This window comes from Crotalus tigris, unplaced genomic scaffold, assembly GCF_016545835.1.
Source record: "Crotalus tigris isolate CLP2741 ecotype Arizona unplaced genomic scaffold, ASM1654583v1 scf7180000017625.6296891, whole genome shotgun sequence".
NCBI classification, from domain to species: Eukaryota; Metazoa; Chordata; class Lepidosauria; order Squamata; family Viperidae; genus Crotalus; species Crotalus tigris.
Window position 1 is genome coordinate 1720103 of NW_024096520.1, and position 24207 is coordinate 1744309.

The 24207-nt window shown below is 39.6% G+C and overlaps 1 protein-coding gene across 1 annotated transcript in view; it reads left to right on the forward strand.

The window, feature by feature from the left end:
- Positions 1–16850, forward strand: part of GXYLT2 (glucoside xylosyltransferase 2) — a 41001-nt gene extending 24151 nt beyond the window's left edge. Inside the window, exons 2-7 of the mRNA XM_039333536.1 lie at positions 2454–2646; positions 2884–3015; positions 9267–9518; positions 11350–11473; positions 12529–12701; positions 13487–16850. Coding sequence (XP_039189470.1) covers positions 2454–2646; positions 2884–3015; positions 9267–9518; positions 11350–11473; positions 12529–12701; positions 13487–13669 — 1057 coding nt within the window. The 3' untranslated portion in view covers positions 13670–16850. The remainder of the gene's footprint in view (positions 1–2453; positions 2647–2883; positions 3016–9266; positions 9519–11349; positions 11474–12528; positions 12702–13486) is intronic.
- Positions 16851–24207: the final 7357 nt, after the last annotated feature.

Sequence of the window (24207 nt, forward strand, 5' to 3'; positions counted from 1 at the left end):
CCAGCCTGGACTGCCACCCGGCCTGGCCTGGAAAGACCCATAGCCAGCCCAGGAACGGTCCAGGGAGCGATGCCACAGCTGCGGCTGCCACTGCCCCAGCCAGGACTGCTGCTCGGCCTGGGCAGACACGTGGCCGGCTCGGCGGCCCGGGGATGGCCCAGGAAGTAATGCCCCTGCCACCACCGCCACCCCAGCCGGGACTGAAGCCTGGGGGGGCAGCAGGAGGAAGAAGGGGGAGGGGCAGCAGGAGGCTCCGGAGCCGCAGGAGATGGCACAAAGAGCCGCATGCGGCTCCAGAGCCATGGGTTGCCGACCCGTGGTATAGCCTTTCCCAGAGCATATTTTTTGACATAGGGAAGACTGTTCTCTGCAATTTTTCTTCCAGGGCTTCACATGTCATTGTTTGAAGTGCTTAATGCTTTATGTTGCATAGGCTTGCAGTCCTCCTTAAGGGATGTCACGTAATAGAGGCACTTGTCAAATCCTTATTTTTAATTTTCATACAGCCATTGAGAATTGTCTCCGCCAGAATTGTCTGTGCTTATGAGATTAGTGATGTGAGTCTTAAAGCGTCATTAAAACGTTTGTTTTTGCAATTTTGCTGGGTATAGGCAGAGTATCTAGCTATCTCAAGTAGAAGCAAGGAAATAAACTAGCTATCTGGTCCCTAGTTGTGTTGATTCAGAAGTTCTCACCAAGGTCTACGCCACCTATGCTTTTGCTGAAAGCTGCCACCATTACTGTGACAGGGAGCTAATAGCAACTTAAGTTATGTGTATCTATTCACAGCACAGGGATAATTGTTGTGGTTTGCATTACCTCTGTTTCTTTTTATGACTTTTTAAATAAAAATAATTTACTTTTGTTATGTTTTGTCTTTTATAAAATAGCTAGATCTAAAACTTAATAAATGTAAATGTTAGGTATTTCTTTGGCTAAGGGCACCATGAAAGATTTACTGAGACAATAAGGATATAGTGAACCAAGAATGTTTGTGAATCTCTGCTTTAGATCCAAATTCACATCTTTGAGGAATATAAAGCTTTCCACACTTAATGTAAGGCCAAGATACGGTTGTGGAGCAATTTCCAGATTATGGCCTTGAAATTACTAATCTGGAAACTCCAAGTAACTGGAGTATCTATTTATCTGTTTATCTGGATGTATTCCCTCTACTCTCTTCAAAAACTGAGCTAGATAACAAAAACAGTAAAAAGTACTGTTGAGTTTAAAAATCTAAAAATGCAACAGATCTTAGGCCCTCTAAGTGTGGCATTCAAGACATCCTGAGGTTTCCAAGAAATCCAAGGCTAGGCAACATCTTCTGCATAAAATTCGTGTTCCTGATTAAAGGGTTATTGGCACACCAGACTGTTACGGTTTTTCATGCTTTAACAGGAATGCATAGGCAGCCAAGTCAGTGTTGCATTTTTGGTATAGAATTTGATTTACTGACACAATTAAGAAAAGCCTAAAAGAAGTAGGCAGAAGGGGGAAAGAGCATACAACCCAGAAGCAACCAATTATACACTTTAATAATTCAGTAGGTTTTTCACTAATTGGCTGGAAAGTAAATACTATTTGCATAAATGCCTTGTGCCATTATTTATCCATTGCAAAAGTAGAGGTTTAATTAAGACAAAAACCTATGGACTTTTAAGCAATTAATTAAATATATTGTATTGCTGAGCTAGTGAGGTGCTGAAATCTAATGTCCCTTAAGGCGCAAGTAGATTTATGTTGCAATATGGAGCAGCAGTTATTACTAGACATTTTAGTTTCTTGGTGAAAAAATATGAGCACTTTTTAATGAACGAAATAATCTCAAGACCATTGGTATTTTGCACTACAGGAGCCAGGATTCTCTGCTGAGAAACATATTTTCAGATTAATAACATTCTAAATAAACTATTTCTATCTGCATGTCAATTCTGGGCATTTCAGAAGTTCTTTGCATTTGTGGTCAACATGGTGTTAAACAGGGAGCTACATTTATTGCTAAGTGGTAATATCAGTAATTTAGGTTTGTAAGAAAGGGTAGAATGATTGAAGGCTGTGAAAAGGAAAAAAAAAAGCCATTTAAGTAACTCTGCTTCTTGAACAGTGAGACCTTTGGCATATTTGCAAATATATCTCCACAATCAGGAAGGCCGCTGACTTGATGCTAGAGCCATTTTCATGTCTCACTTGTGATTGTTTTCTGAAACAGCTGAAATTACGCTGATTTTTCTTGATAACAGTAAATATATTTTTGTTGCCTCTGCTATGTGGAATTCCCTCCATATAAAAGAACCCAAAGTAATTTTGATAGAAATCAAGTTGAGGAAGATGTTAACTTAACCACATGAATGAAAATAAGCTGTGACAACCTCTTCTAATATATACTTCTTTAATCTTGGTACCTCTAAAATGTTGATTATGATCTGTGTACATTTTTAAACAATTACTTTTAGGAGACCAAGGGACCAAAAGCATTCTGCAGCCCAGTTTTCTTCGGTGCAATGGATGCATCTTGCGGTTGTAGCATGTGGCGACCGGCTGTTGGAAACTCTCAACATGCTGAAATCAGCAGTTCTCTTTAGCAACAAGAAGCTCAAATTTCATATTTTTGCTGAGGATTCCCTGAAGCCAGAATTTGAGAAGAAAGTGAGTCTCTTTCAGTGATTTCTTTGTTTAAAAACAACTGCTAAGCCTCAGATTTGTTTAAAAGACTACAATTCACTTAGAAAGCTTGTCAGTCGTAAGTTAATGGTGGCTGTACTTCTGCTCCTAGGCTCAGCCTTAATTAGTACATGGCTTGAAGACATTTGAATAGCATTTCTACTCCCATAAAGACACCCTATTAGGAATGCTAATTCTTCCTTTCCTTCTTATGCTTTGCAGTTAGAGGAATGGCCTAACTCTTTCTCAAAGAAGTTTGAATACAGTGTCTACCCAATCTCCTTCTCAGTTGGAAACGCTGAAGAGTGGAGAAAATTATTCAAGCCGTGTGCTGCCCAACGCCTCTTTCTTCCGGTAAGGTACTCAAAATGTCATATATGAAGCTCAAAGATAAGAGGCTTTGTTGTTCTTAAAATTAGAAAAGTGGTATTATGGTCCTTTTACCCGCAGTTACTTTATTGTCCTCTTCTATCTTTTCAGAACAAGGAAATCAAGATCATAGTTCCATATGTTTGCATGACTGAAAACAGTTTAGTAGCAAACTAAAGAGGTGTAGCACAGCAGTCCCCAACCTTTGTGGCTTGGCAGGCCGGCTGGAGGGAAAGGGGAACTGGACTGCATGAGCACAGCTTGATTTATGCAAATTGAGCTGAACGAACACGTGCACGCCAGCTTGCCACTCATGCGAGTTAAGCTGCATACTTGTGCATGCCGGCTTGCTGCTCACACGGCCCGGTTCTGAATAGGCCACAGCCCGGAAGAGGGCCATAGCCCAGGGGTTGGGGACCCCTGGTGTAGCAGATAAAATCTAATTTGTCTCAGCCAAAAAGAAAAAGACAGGGATCTTGATTGGTGACGTTTTGATGCTTCATTGTTTTTCAAGATTTTTATTATGAGGATAGGTCAGAAGGGCATCAAGTAGGTGAAAGTATCATTTACTAACTTTGTGGCTGCTTGCAGTCTAGACTGAACTGCCTGGTCTTCTTTAGGCAACCGTTCTGATCCAATGTCTCCCGGACATGGTTCCACAATATCCATCATTCTCATGCTTGCTGGGAAAGCTAGAACTTGTGAACTAATACATATGGGGATTATTTGGAATATTCATTGTACCTATCCCACTCCCACAGTGTAGTCAAGAAACCTGGTCACCAAGACATGGGACTAATGTAGAACCAGGGACAGCAATATATGCATTGGAAAAGAAATTGATGCAGTGTGGACAGTACATGTTTATGCAACCGGTTCTGATTCTGGTTCAAATTACCTATGATTAATTATGGCTTGAAGATTTATAGGTAGTCCCCAATTAGGAAAGGGACTTGGTAATATTTGGGATTGTGGGAAGGCGAAATTTAACTTACTCCTCCATAGCTTCATGTCTGAAGAATTCTCTGCAGATGCTGTTGCTTCTTGAGAAAATTCTCCAGAGATCCTAGTGGGAGATTTCCTCCGTGCATATATAAAAGCTGTAAGAAGGATTTTCCCATCAAGTCTCAGCAGGAGGAAATTAATTCACCTCTGTGCTTTCTGCTATTGTGGCAATTACCCACTCTATCTATTGAAGCTATGAGCATTTATAATCAATGAAGCACGTAGTGACTTCTTTGGGGTGTTCTTTGGCTTGTTCAATTATCCAGCGTGCATCAGCAACAATGTCTTATATTTCTTCGCCTTTTCTAAACACAGCTTGAACATCTGGTGTCTCTTTTTCCATGCAGAGCTCTAATTTGCATTGGATGATCCTATTTTGCTAGCATGTGAGATTAAGCATATTGCACGATAGTTTAGTTGCACACTATTAAGTCTGTCTCTGTCTCCCTCTCCCTCTCATCTTGGAATGTAGATTGACCTCTTTCAGTCTCTCAGCCATTGCGTTGTTCTCCAAATTTGCTGGCATAGCTTGCTTAGAATTTTAACTGATTCTTCTTCTGCTGCTTGTGGTAGTTCAGTGGGTATTCCCATTAATTCCTGTAGCCTTGGTAATCAGATCTAATTTCATCTTCTGTACCAGAGGTTCTCATAAGTAGGAAATACCATCTAAGTTACTGTTGTACAGTATTTCAGTATATTCCTTCCATTTTGTTTGTTCTCCTTTAAATCAATCATTATCTGTCAATTGGTCTCCTTTGGCGTATCATTTCCAAGGCTAGAACTTGCTTCTGGATTCACAGATTTTTTAAAAAATATTTTCTTTGTATTTCCATGTCTGTTTCCACCTTCAATGTTTACTAATGTTGTTATAATACTGTTTCTTGTCTCTTCTAAACAGCTCTCTGAAACTCTTTAAGATTCTTTCTGAGATTTTTGTTTTTCTTTGCTTTGGCTTCCCTTCTTGGCAATTTCCATTGGTTTGTTTTGATATCCAGTTTGCTCTACGTTTCCCAATTTTTGGCAATCCTTTTTCATATTCATCTTTAACAACTTCTTTAAGTTCACTTCATAATTCCTTTGGTTCTCTATCAATGAAGTTTAGAGCTTCAAAACATTTCCTGATATTCTCCTTGAAAATGGTGGGTTCATGATCCTACTGTGAAAGCTGAGTAGCTTTCTTCTTCTTTAGCTTTAACTTGAAGCTTGTTCATGATCTGTTACACAGTTAATACTTGACCATTCTTTGATGCTTTAAATGAGCTCCTCCTCTTAAGTTTTAGCAATAATATAGTCAATTGTATTTCTATATTCCTCTTTATTTCTGTGTAATAAACAATGTGATCTTGTGTCCAATTCTACCTCATCTGAATTTGCTGATGTCTAAGATGTCAACTTGTAGCCATTTCATCTTTCACTGTGTTGAGTTTATCCATGTGCGTGTTACTTGTGTTCCATAATCTCACCGTAATTCTGTCATTGCAGCTTCTGATCGTTTTTTGTATAACAACACCAGTAAGTAGATATCCCAAAGGCTTTCATCTAATCACATCATAAGCACCATTAGTACTCTGAAAGATCCTCAGCTTTTTTTCAGTAGCATCTTGAAAACCATCTAACCTGGGTGGCCCCTCATTCAGTAAAATGAGAAACACTAGATTGTTGTGGGAAATATGCTGACTCTGTAAACCACTTAGAGAGTGCTGTAAAGTACTCTGGAATAGTATGTAAGTCTAAGTGATATTTCTATTGCTATAAATCATTTTATATTTTCTACCCAGGTGGTTTGCTTCATAAAAATAGAGGATTGGTTTACTGGTTTACTCCTGCCTTTGACACAGCCATTATTTCCAGCATCTCCAGTTTTCCAACAGAGGTGCCTGCTTGCTTTGGCTGGGCACCTGGGATGACTTTATCAGTTGGGTGACTCCCCTGGGAATACAGTATACACTCTTTCCATACGTTCCTAATATTCTTTGCTCATCCCTACCAGTAACATTTGTTAAGTGATTTTTGCCCCATTTTACAACTTTTCTTGCCACAGTTGTTAAGTGAATCACTGCAGTTGTTAAATTAGTAACCCAGTCAATAAGTGAATCTGGCTTCCCCATAGACTTTGCTTGTCAGAATGTGGCAAAAGATGGTCACATGACTCCAGGACACAGCAACTGTCATAAATATGAGTCAGTTGTCAGGCATCTGAATGTAAATCACGTGACCATGGGGGTGCTGCAAGGCTCATAAGTCTTTTTCCAGTGCCGTTGTAACTTTGAATGGTCACTAAGTGAATTGTTATAAGTCAAGGACTACCTGTATTTTCACTGTGGCATCCAGAAAGCTAAGAGATCTGTCCTGTCCAAGTTTGCCCCTCTGATAAATTTTTCAGTATTTTCACTTAAAAAAAAATAGAACAGAGACCAAACCTACTTTTATAGACATGTGAATTCTGAAACCTTACTGGTGGATACTCTGTCTTGTTGTCTCAGTGACAAGTTTATTCATCGTACTTAACTTTTCAAATATTATACTTTGGTGAAACTCCACTAGCTCTTCCTAGATAGTATCTTGAGAGAGTAAGTAGAACTGTTTATACAATAAGATTAGAAAGTGACAACTGTCTTTCTCAGCAGGAAATATTTTCTCCAAGAACTGTATCATCCAGCTGCTGTTTCAGTTTTTTGTCATTATACCATTTTGGGGCTTGCCACATTTCATTTCAATGTACTGCTCCTTTTCAGTTAATAAGACTCACAGTTCATGCCGTCACCATGTATAGACTTTAATAAAGTGCTCTTTATTTCTGACACAGATAATATGTTAGTTTCTTGCTGACTTGTAACACAATCTGCTCTTTGTTTTGGAATTCTTCCGCACTTCTGCTTATTTATTAGTGGCAGTTTTATAATGTACTTTAGCCCAAAAGCTGCTAGAGTGACTAATGTATAATCACTAATACAAGACAGTCTGCCTTGGTTTCATTCCCATCTCCCTTTTTAACTTCTTTGCGATATGAAATAAGGAAAGGAGGAATGGGAGAGAAACAAAATTAATGTATTTTTCATGTTACTAGGGCAAGCAAGCTTTGATGGCTAAATTTCAGAGAAAAAGGGGGGGGGAGCTTTTGATTTTAATTTTGCCTTAGGTTTTTAAGGCAAAATAGGAATCTTAAGTTCAATGGAGGCTTCACATACTTTCTGGAAAGTATGGGGAAAAACCCCCTCAGTAGATGGTAAATTAAACTTACTGAATACTTATGTTAAAGACATAAAAGGGCAACTTTTTGATTAAGTGAGAGGAATCTGAAGAAGTCCTAGGATTACTTAGTAGAATATCGGGATCTGTGAACATCTTGTGTAAATTAACCACTTTATACAAACCAATGAAAAATACACCTCAGTAATTCAGTTTATTCTGATTTAAAAATAAGATTATGGTCACCTAACTACCCAAAAAAGAGAATGTATTTTAAAAAATGACATTTTGAGATTTCAAGGTTGTGCAAAGTATGTTTGTTTGTTTGCTCAATTTCTATGGCTGCCCAATCTCCATCAATGACTCTGAGTGGCTTACAGTTTGGTTGATACAGATTTAGCTTTTAAGAGTTTTCTTTACTGCCTATATTTCATGTCTCTCTGTCAGGGAGATGGGCGGTTTCTAAATTAAATAACTAAAATAAAACATATTTTTTTAACATGGCGGCTAAGCTTTTATATCTGAATACATTCCATTGTTATTGCCAGCCTAAAGATATGCCTGGTTTTTATCATATTTTAGCTTACTCATGATGCAAAAAGTAAAGGGACACAGATGAAGTTCTAACCCCCACCTTTCTGTTTGCAAGTTAGAAGTGAATAGGAGTTTTTTCCAAATATGGGTTTCAAAGGTAGAGAATTTCACCATAGTGGCCCATTCATGGTATAGTACCCATACATTTAATCAGAGTTGTTTGGGAACAGGGACAAAGGGGGTTTTCTGAAAAATTAGAGGGGAGATAAACTAGGGAAGAGGCACTCTGCAAAGTCTCAAATCTGTTCTGCTGTGTTGTATAAAATTATTGAGATAGATTCATAATGAACATGATGGCCACAAGAGGGCATATGGCAAACAAGAATTAACAGCCTGATTATCATTTTCCCATTTGATATACTGTTATCAATGTAATTAATGAACCAGTGTCTTCCATGACAATTCTTTCCAGCAGTTCAAGCTGACCAAGGGCCCCAATTCAACAACAGAGAACCTGGCATGCATTCTGAAAGTTTGGAATTCAGTTCTTTATCTCTCATTTGTTACAGGAATGGATTTGCAGCAAAATCCATCTTCCCCGACCTGGTGCCTTCAGCTGTGCGAAAGCTGAGTTGTCACCATCTCCAGATGATGTAGTCCATCCAATCTGGAAAGTACTGCGTTGGGAAAGTTTAGACTTAGTAACATATGCAAAGAGTATAAAAGTAGAATGTGATAGTTGTATGGAAGGAGAAAGGAAGAAACAAATTGAAAAAGATAGGGGTTCCAGATATTGTTGTTTTTGTCTGAACAACGGGATAGGATAGGATCTTGGAAGTTTTTCCAGCAATATGTGCTGAATGGAAACATAGGTTGTTCCTTATAAAACTAACCCTGGGTGAATTTACCATGATTGGCTCCTAGATAACTGACTGGAGTAGAAATGCTTTGTAAGGAAAAGGTTATAGACTGTGTGCTTTCATAAACTCTCTATTGCCTGATATGGCTTAAAAAATGAACAGATAAAACTTGGTTCATCTTTGAGCCCCCTAAACAAGCCAGAATTAGGAGAGTTGGCAATTAAGAAAGGAAAACATTGCTTGCCATTCAAAGGAGAATTGGATTTTTCTCTGAAGCAAGCAATGAACTCATCTTACAGGTTAACAACTATCAATTCTAAATCCATTTTCCTTGTAACTCTGGTGTTGGGAAGTAACCTCCTTAATACTAAAAGGAAAACAAAACTGATGCATTTGGCTTTTGGGGGGGGGAGTGCAAACTACTAGGCAGCATTTGACCTTTCTCCTCCTCCCCTCTCCCATTCCTCTTCCCTTTGTTCCTGTCTACTTGACCCTGAAGTATTGTGCCAGAACCCCTTTATTTGAACAGAAAGGTAGGTCAGAGATATTGCCTTGTGATTAGTAGATATCCATTTGTGAGTCTTTAATACATTTACTTTCGTTTCCCTGTGTATATGGCTTTCTCAACCGTCTGGCTTTTTTCCAAAGCTGATTTTGAAGGATGTGGATTCCCTTCTGTATGTGGACACAGATGTTCTATTCCTGCGACCTATTGATGACATTTGGGGCTTTCTGAGAACTTTCAATGCCACCCAGCTGGCTGCAATGGCACCGGAACACGAAATATCAAAGATTGGCTGGTATAGTCGGTTTGCTCGCCACCCATATTATGGAACCACTGGGGTGAATTCTGGTGTCATGCTAATGAATTTAACCCGAATAAGAAATACGCAATTCAAGGTAAGGAGACCATTTATTTATTTATTTATTGGGCGGAGGGAATCTTCCTTGGGGTAGAGTTGGTTTTTGTTCCATAACTTTGACAGGTTATGGAGTTCAGTTTTTTTCTGTGCAGATGGCATTGACATGAGGAAAACATAACAGGGACTATGTATTTTTGAGAAATGTGTACCACATAGATCAATAAGTACTCAAATTGGTTCAAAGACAGTGAAAGAATAGTTAACTTGGGTAGTGCTTGAACTGCAGGCCTTCAAATTCTTCTACACAAAGAATTGCCACACTATTATCAGTGCAGTTGGTCTTTCTGGTACCTACCCTTCGGCTCCCATAATCCTAAGCCATCACATCCAGTGAGGAAGAATGATTGTTTGTCGAGCAGAATACTAAAGCTGGCATATTCTGCTTATCTCAATTCATGAAAATTTCAGACAACATACATGCCAAAATATTCGACAGTACCAAGTACCAAGATGTACATTGTCTCTGTGTAATATGAACTACTGTAACCCAGGTTTAAATCCTATTTAACTAACTGTGATCTATTCAGATTGGTAACTACTTGCTAGCATTAGAAACAACAGCTTTTCCTACCTCTTAAAATCTGGTGCCCTTATTTATTAAATATATTTATAGATCCACCCAATTCACACACAGGTCACACACAGGTGACTTCATGTGCCTGGGTTGAACTTGCTCCTTCTGCATGCATACTGTATTTTAAGGTCAACATTTTTTCCTGTGAAACTTTTTCAATATAGCAAAGCACCAATGGAAATTATTTTGCAGTGAATAAGAAATAGCCTAACCCTCCTTTTTATTACCATACAGTTACCATTCAGCCTCTGTGTCCTGAAATACTGTCAGAAGCAGAGGGGGAAAGGGTTGTGTTAACTACTGGATTTGAAGTCTAAAATTTTAGGTTCAAACTAAAATTTAGGTTCAAAACAATAATTTCTTTTTTATTATAAAATGTATAAATTGAAAAGCTAAAAGACCATAGCACCTCCTTCCCAGCAGTCAACACCCAGATAATTGGAGATTAACACCAAGAATAATATCAAACCAATCATTAAGCAATAAAGAATACTCTCCTGTTACTTCCCCAAGCTCCTGATCACCTACCAATTCGAAGGCATGCAAATGCAAATAGATAAATAGGTACCCCTTTGGTGGGAAGATAACAGTGTTCCGTGTGTCTCAGAGTATAGTTATGCTGGCCACCTGAGCACTGAAACATCTTCAGACAATGCTGACTCCCTCAGATAAGAAATGGAGATGAGCCCTGCCCACTAGAGTCAGATATGACTGGAGAGGGAAAACCTTTACCTTTTTATCAATTGATGAACTATCAACTCAGACAAACAATCCAACAGTAAACAACAGCCTAATCAAGGAACCAGCAAGAACTCTCCCACCAACACTGACAGGGCAAATCTTTCTTCTTGCATTGATGATGTGACCAAGTTAAGTAATGAAATGTCTGGGAGACAATAACCAAACTCAGAGGGCATCTCACAGTTATTTAAAAAATGGATACTATTGAATAATGCCGAGCATTTGTCATGCAATCACCACCATGAAATCATTGTGAAGAAAATATTTATATTGCAAGAAGAAACAGCACAGATCAGTCTTTCTTTTTTTGGCATATTTAACCTATGTTAGGAGAAATGACTTCTCATTCCCATCTTGTTGAAAACAACTCTTTTCCTACTGTTTGGTCACTGAACCCAGCTAGAAGGTGCACCGTGGCTATAGCTTCCTCCTGCTATGATTGTAAATATGTGTTTATGATTGCTTTATAAAATCCTTTATTTCTCTATTTCAGAACAACTTGATACCAACAGGCTTGAAATGGGAAGAGATGTTGTACCCTTTATACCAAAAGTATAAAAATTACATTACATGGGGAGACCAGGACTTGCTAAATATTATTTTTTATTTCAATCCAGGTACACACTTTATAAGTATATATGATAGTGCAATATAATGGTAGCCCTATTTTAACTTTGAATATATAATAATTTTAAAAATTGAGAATCTCCAAGTATGAATGCTACGTTATTGTTCCATTATGCCATAATATATTTCTACACTGAGCGCCAAAGAATTGAGGCCTTTGAACTATGGTGCTGGAGAAGACTCCTGCGAGTCCCTTGGACCGCAAGGCGTTCAAACCGGTCAGTCCTAGAAGAGATCAACCCCGACTGCTCTTTAGAAGGCCAGATCCTGAAGTTGAAACTCAAGTACTTTGGCTATCTAATGAGAAGGAAGGACTCACTGGAGAAAGGCCTAATGCTGGGAAAGATTGAGGGCAATAGAAGAAGGGGACGACAGAGAATGAGATGGCTGGATTAAGTCACTGAAGCAGTAGGTGCGAACTTAAATGGACTCCAGAAGATGGTAGAGGACAGGAAGACCTGGAGGAATGTTGTCCATGGGGTCGTGATGGGTCGGACACGATTTCGCAATTAACAACAACAACAACATCATTTCTACATCTTCCAATCATTGGAAGTCTCCACCTTCTGCAAATTCTATCAATTTTCTTTTCTCAAAAACCATGATTGGAGCAACCAGGGGGGAAAAAAATCAGAATTATATATACAAATGTTTATTCATCATATATATGATGTTATTATAAAATTTAGGAGTTTTTCTAATTTCTTTCCAAATATTGTATTTAAAGCTGATTCCTAGACATCATTCTAGTCTTAGATAATAGTGTAGTGTGGTGCCTAGTGGTGAAGATGTTCGGCTCAGAAGGCTGAGAGTTCAATTCTAGGTAGCGGCAGATGTCGCTCTCCTAGGGCACGAAGAAAAAATATTTGCTGCGAACTCCGGGTGGCATCAGGAAGGGCATCCGGCAAGTAAACGCTCAGCTCCATTCAGTCACCCCACCTCTATCCCAAATTAAGGAGGTTACAGGGTCATAAAAAGAGAGTTATTCTATTCTTGGCTAATATTTTTTCTCTATTTTATGTATTTTTATTTTTCTTCCTTTTAGAATGTCTATACCTCTTTCCCTGTCAGTGGAATTATCGACCAGATCACTGCATGTATGGCAGTAACTGCAAAGGAGCAGAAGAAGAAGGCATTTCAATTCTGCATGGGAATCGAGGTGTCTATCATGATGATAAACAGCCTACTTTCAAAGCACTCTATGAAGTGATACGTGATGTAAGTGATGTTTTGCCAAAAAGCAAGTTCTTGCATAAAATAAGGCTGCAATACAAAGCTTTAGTAATAGGTTTTATTGTTACAAGAATCCCTGAAGTTAGAGTAGGCTAAGAGATCCCAACTTACTCAGAATTTCCAGTGAAGTTTATACTTGAATTATGTTCTCCTGCTCCTATTATAGCAAAGGTCCCCAACCTTTTGGGCACCAGGGACCGGTTCGGTGGAGAAAGATATTTCTGCGGATCAGAGAGTGCATGGTTTTGTATGCTGCCTGCATTCCATGGATGGGACTTTGCTTGTTTGTGCGGACCGGTTGCTGGCATGCCACGACCTGGTACCGGACCATGGACTGGGGATTGGGGCCCCCTATATTATAGGATTCCATCCATGATACCATATTTGTCTTAAGAGATTTTGGGAATGTTTTTGCTGCAATACAATGCAAAACATACAAAACACAACTTCTGGAGCCAGATTCAGAATCAAGAGCCCTAATTCAGTTTATTCCAATATTCAAGTCAAAAAATTTGAAGATGGTACTTTTCTGGACTAATGCTTAAATATGTAATGGCAAAGAAGAGTTGGATGATAATGATATCCAGTAGAGAGGATTAAAGTAATGTAAGAGATTACTAAAGATGAGGATGAGGAAATGTAATAAATAGGGATTTGTATTGGTGCCAAGTAGGAGAGGGGGCTGAAACATGTATCAGTATCAATCATGAACCAAGGATTTAAGATTGCTGATTACATTTTTGTATCTTTTTATTCTTTTTCCCCTTTAGTTTTCCTTTGAAGACAATCTTTTCCAATCAATGTACTATCCTCTCCAGTCCAAGTTTCTCAATACTGTACACACTTTATGTGGGCGAATTCCTCAAGTTTTTCTGAAACAAATTGAGAGAACCATGAAGAAGGTTTACGAGAATCATGTGATTGTCAATATTGGAACCAATTTCAGATTATAGTCATAGCAATATATTTTCATAGAGCTGTTGTCTCCCATCATATCCCACTGAAAGTTCTCTGCTGGCTTTTGCTACAGTTCTGTAAACAAATATCTGGGAGTAAGATTCACAAAGCTTAGTAAGACATATTTCTGACTAGACATGTACAGGATTGCATTGAGTCAGTTATTTCTTAAGCAAAATTACAAGGCTTTTATCTAATTATAATAGTTACCACACCATTATTTAGCTTGATGATGGCTATGGCAATGGTTTAAATTCGAAAAAAAGAAAAGAAATTACTGTTGTAGTTGTAGATAAGATGAGGAACATAAATATTTGGAAATTGTTAAGACACAGATACAAGGAGAATTTCTCTGTAATTCTATGAGAAGGCTTGTGCTGGAAAATAATTGTGCTGATAATACTTAATATAATTTAGTTTTTACAATGGCAGAGGGATAGATTGTGCAACTCATCGTTCACTGCATGTTGTTGCTTTGATGCTTTGCTCTTTGATGTTAGTAACTTTTTGGATTTTGGTATTTCTATACTATCAACTCTCTTCTACTGGCACTATCAAATCTAGAGTAGAAGATGTTTTGGGGTTTTCTTGTCCTTCCCTTTCTTTTCACCAATTCAATGACCATCCAGTTTTGGTACTGTATAGTCTATGAGATGAACCTAGTCATTTCAGCAGGGAAAATTGGCCTTTTTTAATCATGGTCTTGATTGCAAAACTGACATCAAGACCATAATTTTGAACCTCATACTCTTAGATGGTTTCTAACAGGTTGCAGTTAGTCAGAGTTATTGTGTCACTTCATTGAGGAACATCTACCTCTTTAGTATTTTAGGGACCATTATTATTATTAAATCATATGGGGATTCTGTTTCAACAAATCTAACTGTGCCACAACTATTTTAACCTGAAGGATTGTCAGCCTTGCTACCTTGCAACCTGAAGATAGTGGGGTAAAGATTAATTTCTTCTCTTTGCTAATGTTTACATGATGAAAACAGCAACTGTTGTTGGTGTTATTTCTTTACAGCCTGGTGGAAGGGGTGTATGTAATAAACCGAATAGATTCTTGTTTGAAACATGTTTTAGCTAGTTATTAAGGTGATATTCTCTGCTTTGCATGATGTAACAGAGTTGTCTTTATTATCTCACCAAGTTTTTATATATATATACATTGCGTTTGTTGACGTCTTTGCTATACCTGATTAAGACAGCTATTCTTCCGAAGATCACCCTGTATGGGTTGCTCAACCCACAGTTGCAAATAATAATCCATTCCTGAGTTAAAATGCAGAATGATATATTTTACAGGAATATATTTTTGTCATTTTATATATAGAATTTGAGGAGACTTTTCACAGAGTGGTACAATATGTTCTAGAGAGCTCTTTTCTGTCTCAAATATTTATGCAGTAAGGAGAACTTAGGGACAATCATATTTTTCATCACACTACTCTCTGAAGCAGTTTTTGAGCTTTTTCCTTCTTTCCATTCTTGAAAATGTAGGGCAGAATTTACTACAGGTTGAACAAAATCACATCTTGGTGATAAGATTGTCTATGGGGGTGAATTTGATGATAGTTAATATGGCCTGTTATGTCTGCAACCTATCCTGTAGAATGAAAACATATGAGAAGGGGATTTAAGAGATCAACCAGAGGTTAAAAGAAAATCTGGTTGGATTTGTAAGTGTCACCCTGTGAATAAGTTAAGTGAATTTGAAACTGCTACTATAATAATGCCAAAATAATTTGTTTGATGCTAGTGCTTCTTAAAGAGTAACAGCAAAACAGAAAGGGGTAACACCATGCCACATTCTCCTTTGTGGATTTGTATTTTTTTGTCTCTCACAAAAAGGTCTTCCCTTTTGCACCTATTTTTAACATTGAAAGCCCACTTGAGTGCAATTTAACTACAGAAAAAGTCAGAATACCTTGGTTAGCAATTATTAAAAAGAAAAGGTAGATTTTTATAGTAAGTATTAGAAAATCAAATCCATGGCAGAGGAAGAAGAGCTAAATGCAGATATAGTATTCAAAGGGATGAAAAGACCTAATATAATCTGTACAAAAACCAGAATCTTGAAAAATCCCTATAATGGAAAATAGATGACAATTTTGAAGAGTGAGTTTGTTCATTTTTCACTTGGTGAAATATATGTTCTCTGTTAAATCTCCATTCATGTGAAGGATCTCAGCTGTCCTGTAAGAGGTATAAAAATCTAATATTGCAAAGTTTTTTTTGTGCAGGGTTTTTAAAAGTGATATCTGATACAGTATATGATCCCAGGACAGATTCAGAATTTGTACAGTTCAATTTCTCAAATACAGTGTGTTTGTTAACCCTTTTATATCTCCTGTGTAACCCTCAAGAGCATATACACATGTCAAAGAAAACTGAAAAATACTTGGATATGCATTACAAAACTCTTTGAGGTTTGCCATACATTGAGACAACATTTTTGTTGTGGTTTTCTCTGAAGGAAAATAACAAAATCTGTAGTGGGAATTCTGTTCCATTTGAATCTTTGATTTGAGTTACTTTATTAGATGTATTGAAAACTGAATTCAAATCCTAGAGATGAAGATAAGCTCAGTCAACATACAATGCTTTTTATAAATGCAAATTCTTTTTGAGAAATTGAGTTGCAGTTATACTTTTATAGTAAACTAAATAGTGTGATTTTGAACATAAAGAAACAGTTAAATTTCTTGTCACACAAAGTATTATCTCTATCATATTTTGATATGTTTACCAAAATTGTAATGCTGCATAATATTTTGGTTTGTTTTTTAAAAACAAGCAAATACTTTTGATATCTCTGCTTGGTTTATAAAGGATTTAATTTTCTAATAGTGAATTAAGACTAACAATTCTGCACAGTATTAGTAGACTTATGCAAGGAAAAATATCAGTTTGCATTCTGTTCTTGGGGGCATTGTTGGTGGACTACATTGCAAAGCTCTTAAAATTTTTTTTTTAAATAATTATATAAATATATTTACTGGATAAATGCTTAATTTGTTTAACCAAACAGCTTGCAATTTTCAGCACATTTCATTAACAATAATCAATATTTCAATATGTTATTAATATATACAAAATACTAATTACTGATTTTTTTAAAAAATAGACATTACATTAAAAGTTATAAGGCATATAAATATTTATTTCAACTTTCTCATCTGCATGCTGTGTTATTTTTTTAATGTTAGGATATTAGAACGGGATTTTCCATTTAACTGTGATTCAGTAGAAACACTACCATCAAAATAACTGTAAACTAAGGTTATATGGTAGGACTGGAGAAACAAGGGTGAATTTATAATCTTGTTTTAATAGTTTTGTGGTAAACCATACTTTAATCTCTAACTACTGCATATTTGCTTAACTATTTCTGGTTCATGGTTCAGTGTACATTAAATTCAGCCAGTAACTGAATGGCAAACACTCAAATAATGAACTATAGGGATGTAATAAATTATGTACATCTACAATTAAAAGGAGAATAGTTATATTGATGAACTGTCACAAGTTCCCATCCTAAACCTCAATCTTAAGTACATTTCTATTTGCAAAATATTACCTATAATTGATCAATCCTTTGCAGACCTAGACATAACTGTCTATACCTATTTATTTTAAAGGTTGAATATGCCAAAATTCTTTTTAGTGCCAGCTGTAAGTACACTTGATTTCAATAGCTGCCAGATTACTATCTCAAAGACTTGAAGAGTCAAAGCTCAAGATACTCTACTGAAGATGTAGTTCTTGAAATGTGTCTATGGAGATCCTCCATCACCCAGGTCCCAAAGGTGCTTTTTCAAATGTTTTCTTCAAATGTGCAAGAATTTAACCTTGATTTGGAAGGAATTTGTCCTATTGCCAAACTGCTTTAAGGGGTCATTGAACCTTGAACCCTCTCTTTGAACTTAGTTGTTTTCTTGCAGATGTTTCATTATCCAAACTTGTGTAATGACTGCAACAATCACTACGTAGGACAAGCAGGTGATAGAAGTCTGATAAAATGCTTCCATAAACATCAACTAGCGGTCAGAAGACATGACATCCTTAATTGCACAACATACGGGCAGACTTAACTATAGTTTCAACTGGGAAATTGTGACCATTCTAGACCAAGCCAAGTCCAAAGATGCTAGCAAATTTCTAGAAGTCTGGCACTCTGACAAATTAGCCATCAATAGACATATATACATAAACAATATCTACATACTGTGCAAAAGAGACAATCAACAAGTCAAAAAGGGAACAAAAAGACCAAAACATCTCCCCATCAGCAATTAGCACCCAGACGAACATAGATTAACTCCAAGATTAACATCAGACCAACAATCATGAAGTAAACAATACCCTAATCAAGGCCTTGCCAAAGAAGCTAATAGTAAGCAGCCCAACCAAAGAACCTTTAAGACCATTCCTACCAACACTGACAGGGCAAGCCACTAGAATATAAACTGAGAGGAAACCCCACTCCTTACTAGCACTGATAATGTTACCTAGTTTGTGTAATAAAACATCTGAAAAAAACAAAACCCAAGCTCTGAGGGCATGAAGGACCCCTCATTTCAACTGAGTTGCAAATATACTCCTTTATTGGCAAATTAATTGAGTTTATTAGAATGGTATCTTTATAATTTTTAGAATTTCATAGTCTCCAGAATGTTGATACAATTCTCTTAAAAATTCTCACATTTTTTTTGTTCTGAATCCAGTCATAATCTATGAAAAGTATATTTTTAGCACTAAGAAACTCCTTGATGAGATGTAAAGTACAGATTTTGATCTGGATCTCCTAAAGTTAGATGATAATTGTGTGCCTATATGTTTCTACATGCCAACTGTTGCCGATTTCCATCTAAGTGGAAAGTGAAAAATGGAATTTGCATTACTTGTCTCTGTATAAAATTGCAATCAACGTCATGTCACTTTACTAACTTGTACATTTCTGTTTGATGAAGTACACTGAATATTTATGGCTCCTAAGGAGGCAATTAAAGTGTATTTAAAGTCATTTATAATTTTAGACTTATCAGGTAAATAAACCAACTTTCAGCAAATATGAGCCTGTTTTTCTAGAACAAATTAATAGTTGTGTTCAATCTTGTATACATGCACAGAAAACACACTTGTTCTAGCTATGAATAATTCCTTTGATAAAGTTATGGTTGATTTTACATGAAAATATTAATATTTTCTGAAGCTGATTTAGCCAAGCTGAATATTTGACAATCTAAACAAGAGTATCACAAAAAAGGACAAAACAAAAAGAATATAGAGGACAGAAGGCACAATGTGACACACTTCTATTACTCTGAAATAGATAAAGAGCGACCGATAATTTCAAATGTATCCTGCACTGCACACGCATGGGTCTTTAAGGGGAAAATTAACAACCGAAAATAAAGCTGAAACTAGTGAATAAAGATGTCTTCTTGCTCGCGCTATCTTTTATATCGGCAGGTAGATTTTAATGGTCAGTTGTGTCATTAAGTCAAAATCTCCTTTGCTTCATTTTTATTTCTACTTGCTAATAATTATCAAATTATTACAAAATTGTAGGTACAACATTGACAGCATAAGTCAAAGCTTGGCAATTAATACAATGTCTGTTTGGCTATCTCCAAGATTTTTCCCCAACTTTTTCTTTGAAATTGCTCCCAAATTGTAATAATTAATAATAATCTAATTAAGACACCAAATCATAGGACATATGTCATCAGAACATGATTAACATAATCAATCCGTGTTTGGCTTAAGGATTTTATTGTAGCTCAAATAGTCACAGGCTTTGCTGGAAGATGTCTTAATGAGTGATGCACTTTGACATAAATTGAAAACGTTCATAAAACTATTATTTGTTAACAATTCTTTTTGAATAATACCTGTTTTTCTGGATTTGCACAATGTTTCAAGTATAAAGGATGGTTTTGCAAGAATGGAGCCCACACCAGGCCGGATCATAGAATATTATTAACCATTACTTAAGTCTTAGTATGATCATGATATGTGAATCCATTTAAATATAGCCTATTCAACAACCATGCTGTGTAAGGTTAGCTGTAATATGGAACTTTAAAAACTGCACTCTTGAAAGGTGATTAAATACATCCAATAAATACTGTACAAGATTGTTGTGTAAGTTGCAGTGTATCAGTAAGTGTTATGTCCTGAGCCTGTGCAAGCAGGCTCGGGGCATTGCAAATGGTTCCAGCAGGTGCAGGCTGCCCGGGACCAGACAGGCTGTCGCCAGTACTTGTTCGCATGCGCAAGTGCTGGCCCGCCAAAAGTTACAGATTTACCCGGGGATGGCCTATATAAGAGGCCAGGAGTTTGGGCGTTGTAGGCGTCTTCTAACTGTAAGCTGAAAACATGAATAAAGAAGTTTCCTGAGAACTACAACTGCTTCTCGTGTCTTGCCATTTCGCGAAGGACTCAACACTGGCGACGAAGGTGGGATGCCTTACATCAACAAAAAGGTGTAAGCTTACCCGAGTGAGTCCTGAGCGGCAGGAACGACGTTGACTCGGCAGCTACCCGCCAATCCAGCATGCATTCGGGGGTAGGCTGGCTGATAGACCCTTCCTGATACAAAAATGGCAAAGATTGGAAGGCTTTCGGAATTCGACGTCTCACATCCAGAGAGGTGGGAGTCCTACGCAGCCAGGGTGGAAAACTACCTCAAAGTGAACCAAGTGAGGGAAGAAAGTTTGAAGGCTGCCACCCTGCTGTGCGTTTGCGGTCAAGACGCATTCGAAATCGCTGAGAACCTTGCACCTGTTCCTTTAGACTCTGTCAGCTACGCAGATCTAAAAAAGCTACTGAAGGAGCACTTCCAGCCTAAGATGTCCGTCATTGCGTGGCACCACACCTTCGAGCAGAGGGATCAACGACCCGGAGAATCGGCCAAGGAGTACATCGCCGCACTGAGGAAAGCCGCCAAACATTGCGAGTTCAAGGACCTCGAAGAACGACTGAGGGACCGGTTTGTATGCGGGCTAAGGCATCGAGAGTTGCAACAGAGACTTTTCGCCAAGGAGGACTTGTCTTTCCAAGATGCCTTGAGAGAGGTCACTGCAGAAGAAGCAGCGGGCGGCGCCATCAAGAACATGCGGCCGATTAGAAACAGTCCAGATGCTGCATCCGTGCACCAGGAAGAAGTCCAAAGAAACTCCGAGGAGGATCCGGACGAGGAAGTGGACCGTCTCCACCCCACAAAGGAAGGAAAACTAAGAGGAAGCTCTTCAGCTCTCCCCAAGTGCATCGGTTGTGGAGGTCGCCACAAGAGAACCGACTGCAAGTTCCGCTCCGCTATCTGCCGGGCGTGCGGAAAACAAGGACACATTGCAGTTGTGTGCCTGGGCCGTCAGAAGGTACAACCTCAGGAAGAATTGCGCCTGAAAGGTACCAGGGTCCCCAGCCAGAATAGGGTGGGGTTTTGTGCTTCGCGAAGAAGCATCTATAGGACAGGCACACACAAGCCAATTAAGAAAAAGCTGTCCTGTTAAGGTTCAGGAAAACGGGACTCAAACTCAAGAAGGACAAATGTAAAATTGGGGTGCCTTCCACAGAGTTTCTGGGGTTCAAAATTGATGCTGCTGGGATTCACCCTGCTGAATCCAAACTAAAAGCCATTATGCAAGCCCCTAGGCCAAAGTCTAAGGCCGAACTACAGGCTTTCCTGGGCTTTCTGAATTTCTACAATTCCTTTCTCCCACATAAGGCTAGTGTAGCTGAGCCTCTTCACAGGCTATTAGATAAACAGGCAGTGTGGCAGTGGTCACAAACACATGAGGCAAGTTTCAATGAGGTCAAAGCCTTGCTCACTTCTAACAGTGTACTTGCACACTTCAATGAGTCCCTTCCTGTGTTCATCGCTTGTGATGCTTTCCCTTACGGGGTAGGAGCTGTACTGAGCCACCTCAGGTCTGATGGAACTCAGGTTCCTGTTGCATATTACTCCAGGACATTGTCTTCAGCTGAGCGCAACTATGCTCAAATAGACAGGGAGGCCTTAGCTGTTGTTGCTGGAATTAAAAAATTCCATGATTTTTTATATGGTAGGCATTTCACGGTCTTCACTGACCATAAGCCTTTGCTGGGACTGTTTACCACATGTAAACAAACCCCCCAAATCATCTCCCCCAGGATGCTCAGGTGGTCTATCTTTTTGTCTGCATATGATTTTTCCCTACTTCACAAGCCTGGGAAGGAAATGGGCCATGCTGATGGCCTCAGTAGATTACCCCTGCCGGTAATAGAAGCTGACCCTGCGCCAGCTATCAATATTCTCTCTATCCAAGCCTTGCCCGAGTCTCCCCTGAATGCCAGGGATATAGCCGCTGAATCGGGCACAGATCACACACTTTCACGTGTCCTTTCTTGGGTTTTATCTGGATGGCCTGAGCACTGTCCTAGTCCTGAGTTTCAGAGTTTCTGGTCTAAAAGGAACGAGTTGTCCACCTCTCAGGGTTGTCTGCTTTGGGGAAGCAGAGTTGTCATTTCCTCCTCAATGAGAACTAGGGTCTTAGGTTCCCTCCACGAGGGTCATCCTGGCATTGTACGAATGAAGGCTCTTGCGCGCAGCCATTTGTGATGGCCTGGTCTAGACAAAGACATTGAAGCTAAGGTGCGTGCATGCCACCTTTGTCAACGCTCGCGCCCTGAAATGCCCCAAGCTCCTGTGCATAGATGGGAGGAAACCCAATCTCCATGGTCTAGGGTGCACATTGACTACGCTGGGCCCTTTCAGGGTCAATTCTTCTTGGTCCTCGTTGACAGCCATTCAAAATGGCTTGAGGTTGTACCTGTCTCATCACTGAGGTGGATTTTTGCTGCACACGGGCTCCCAGACGTCATTGTGTCTGACAACGGCCCTCAATTCACTTCCTCCGAATTCCAAGCTTTCTTGCAGACTAACATGATTCGTCATGCCACCTCTGCACCCTTCCACCCATCCACCAACGGTATGGCTGAACGCATGGTGCGCATCACCAAGGATGCCTTGAAGAAACTCACCTACGGAGACTGGCATCACAGGTTGGCTGACTTCCTCCTTTCTTATCGCACTACACCGTCCACTTCTACAGGGAGAAGCCCAGCTGAACTTCGTTGGGGGCGAAATCTGACTACCAAGCTTGACCGGTTGCATCCGGACAGACTGCCTCCTTCTGTCTCACACCCCAGGGCACCTAGGCAACTTCTTGTGGGTGCCCCGGTTTGGACTCGTAATTATGGGCCTGGTCATACATGGGTCCCCGCATCTATATCCAGGGTCACAGGTCGTCTATCCTACGAGGTATCCCTGGACAATGGTCGTGTCCTGCGTCGGCACATTGACCAACTTCGCCCTAGACGGGACCTTCCCACTGAGACTCCTGGGTCTTTTCCGGGGGGGAGGGGGAGCCCTTTGGGCAAAGGGAGGGGCATGGAATGATGCCCATTATCAATGGGGAAGCCACAAATGGCCCATTTCAAGATTCCGCGAGTGCTCCGAACAGGAAGTCATGGAGCCCAACTAGAACCCAGGCATCAATGCCTACTCCAGCCAGGGAGTCACCCCGGGGCAGGATCACTTCTCACCCGCATCACTCAGTACTCCAGTCAGAGAGAATACCCGGGAGCATCCCAACAATCCATTCCCTGTAAGAGAGCTGGCACACACTCCTCCTAGTTGGCCTGACTTCAACCCTATCCCTAGAAGGGGGCAAACACATAGGGAGGTGGTCGAGGAACCAAATCCCGACTACAACACCTCTGACTCCGCTCAGGGGACAACTGAGTTTTGGGACAGTACTGAAACCCACACAAGCCCGAACACAGAACGGGATTCAGGGGACAGACAGCTTCCTGACAGGTTTTGGATGGACCTAGGAGGTTCTACAGAAACGCCCAACAGTGACAGTCACTTAGAAGGGCCAGAGAGCCTACAGCTAGGCGGGACAACCAGGTCACACACTGGAAGAAGCCCTGGCCTGACGAGCCCGGTGGGCAAGCAAGCAGGCCAGGCAGTGGAGCACAGTCCTTGGGAATCCCCAGGGCGAAACGGGGGACAGGCATGCATCATCCCTCAGTCAAGGGGTACTTGGCAAGCACCCAGAGCTTAGGAGGTCACAGAGAGCGAGGAAATCTCCTAAGCACTTAAAAGATTACATAACACTATTGGCAAAACAGAGCCAGTAACAATAGAGGCACAGAGACCGATGGTATTGGGAGCATGGCACTACACTACAGAAATGAGTTATGTGTTATTATGGTATAAGGAATAGTTTTACCCGGGGGGAGGGGTGTTATGTCCTGAGCCTGTGCAAGCAGGCTCGGGGCATTGCAAACGGTTCCGGCAGGTGCAGGCTGCCCGGGACCAGACAGGCTGTCGCCAGTACTTGTGCGCATGCGCAAGTGCTGGCGCGCCAAAAGTTACAGATTTACCCGGGGATGGCCTATATAAGAGGCCAGGAGTTTGGGCGTTGTAGGCGTCTTCTAACTGTAAGCTGAAAACATGAATAAAGAAGTTTCCTGA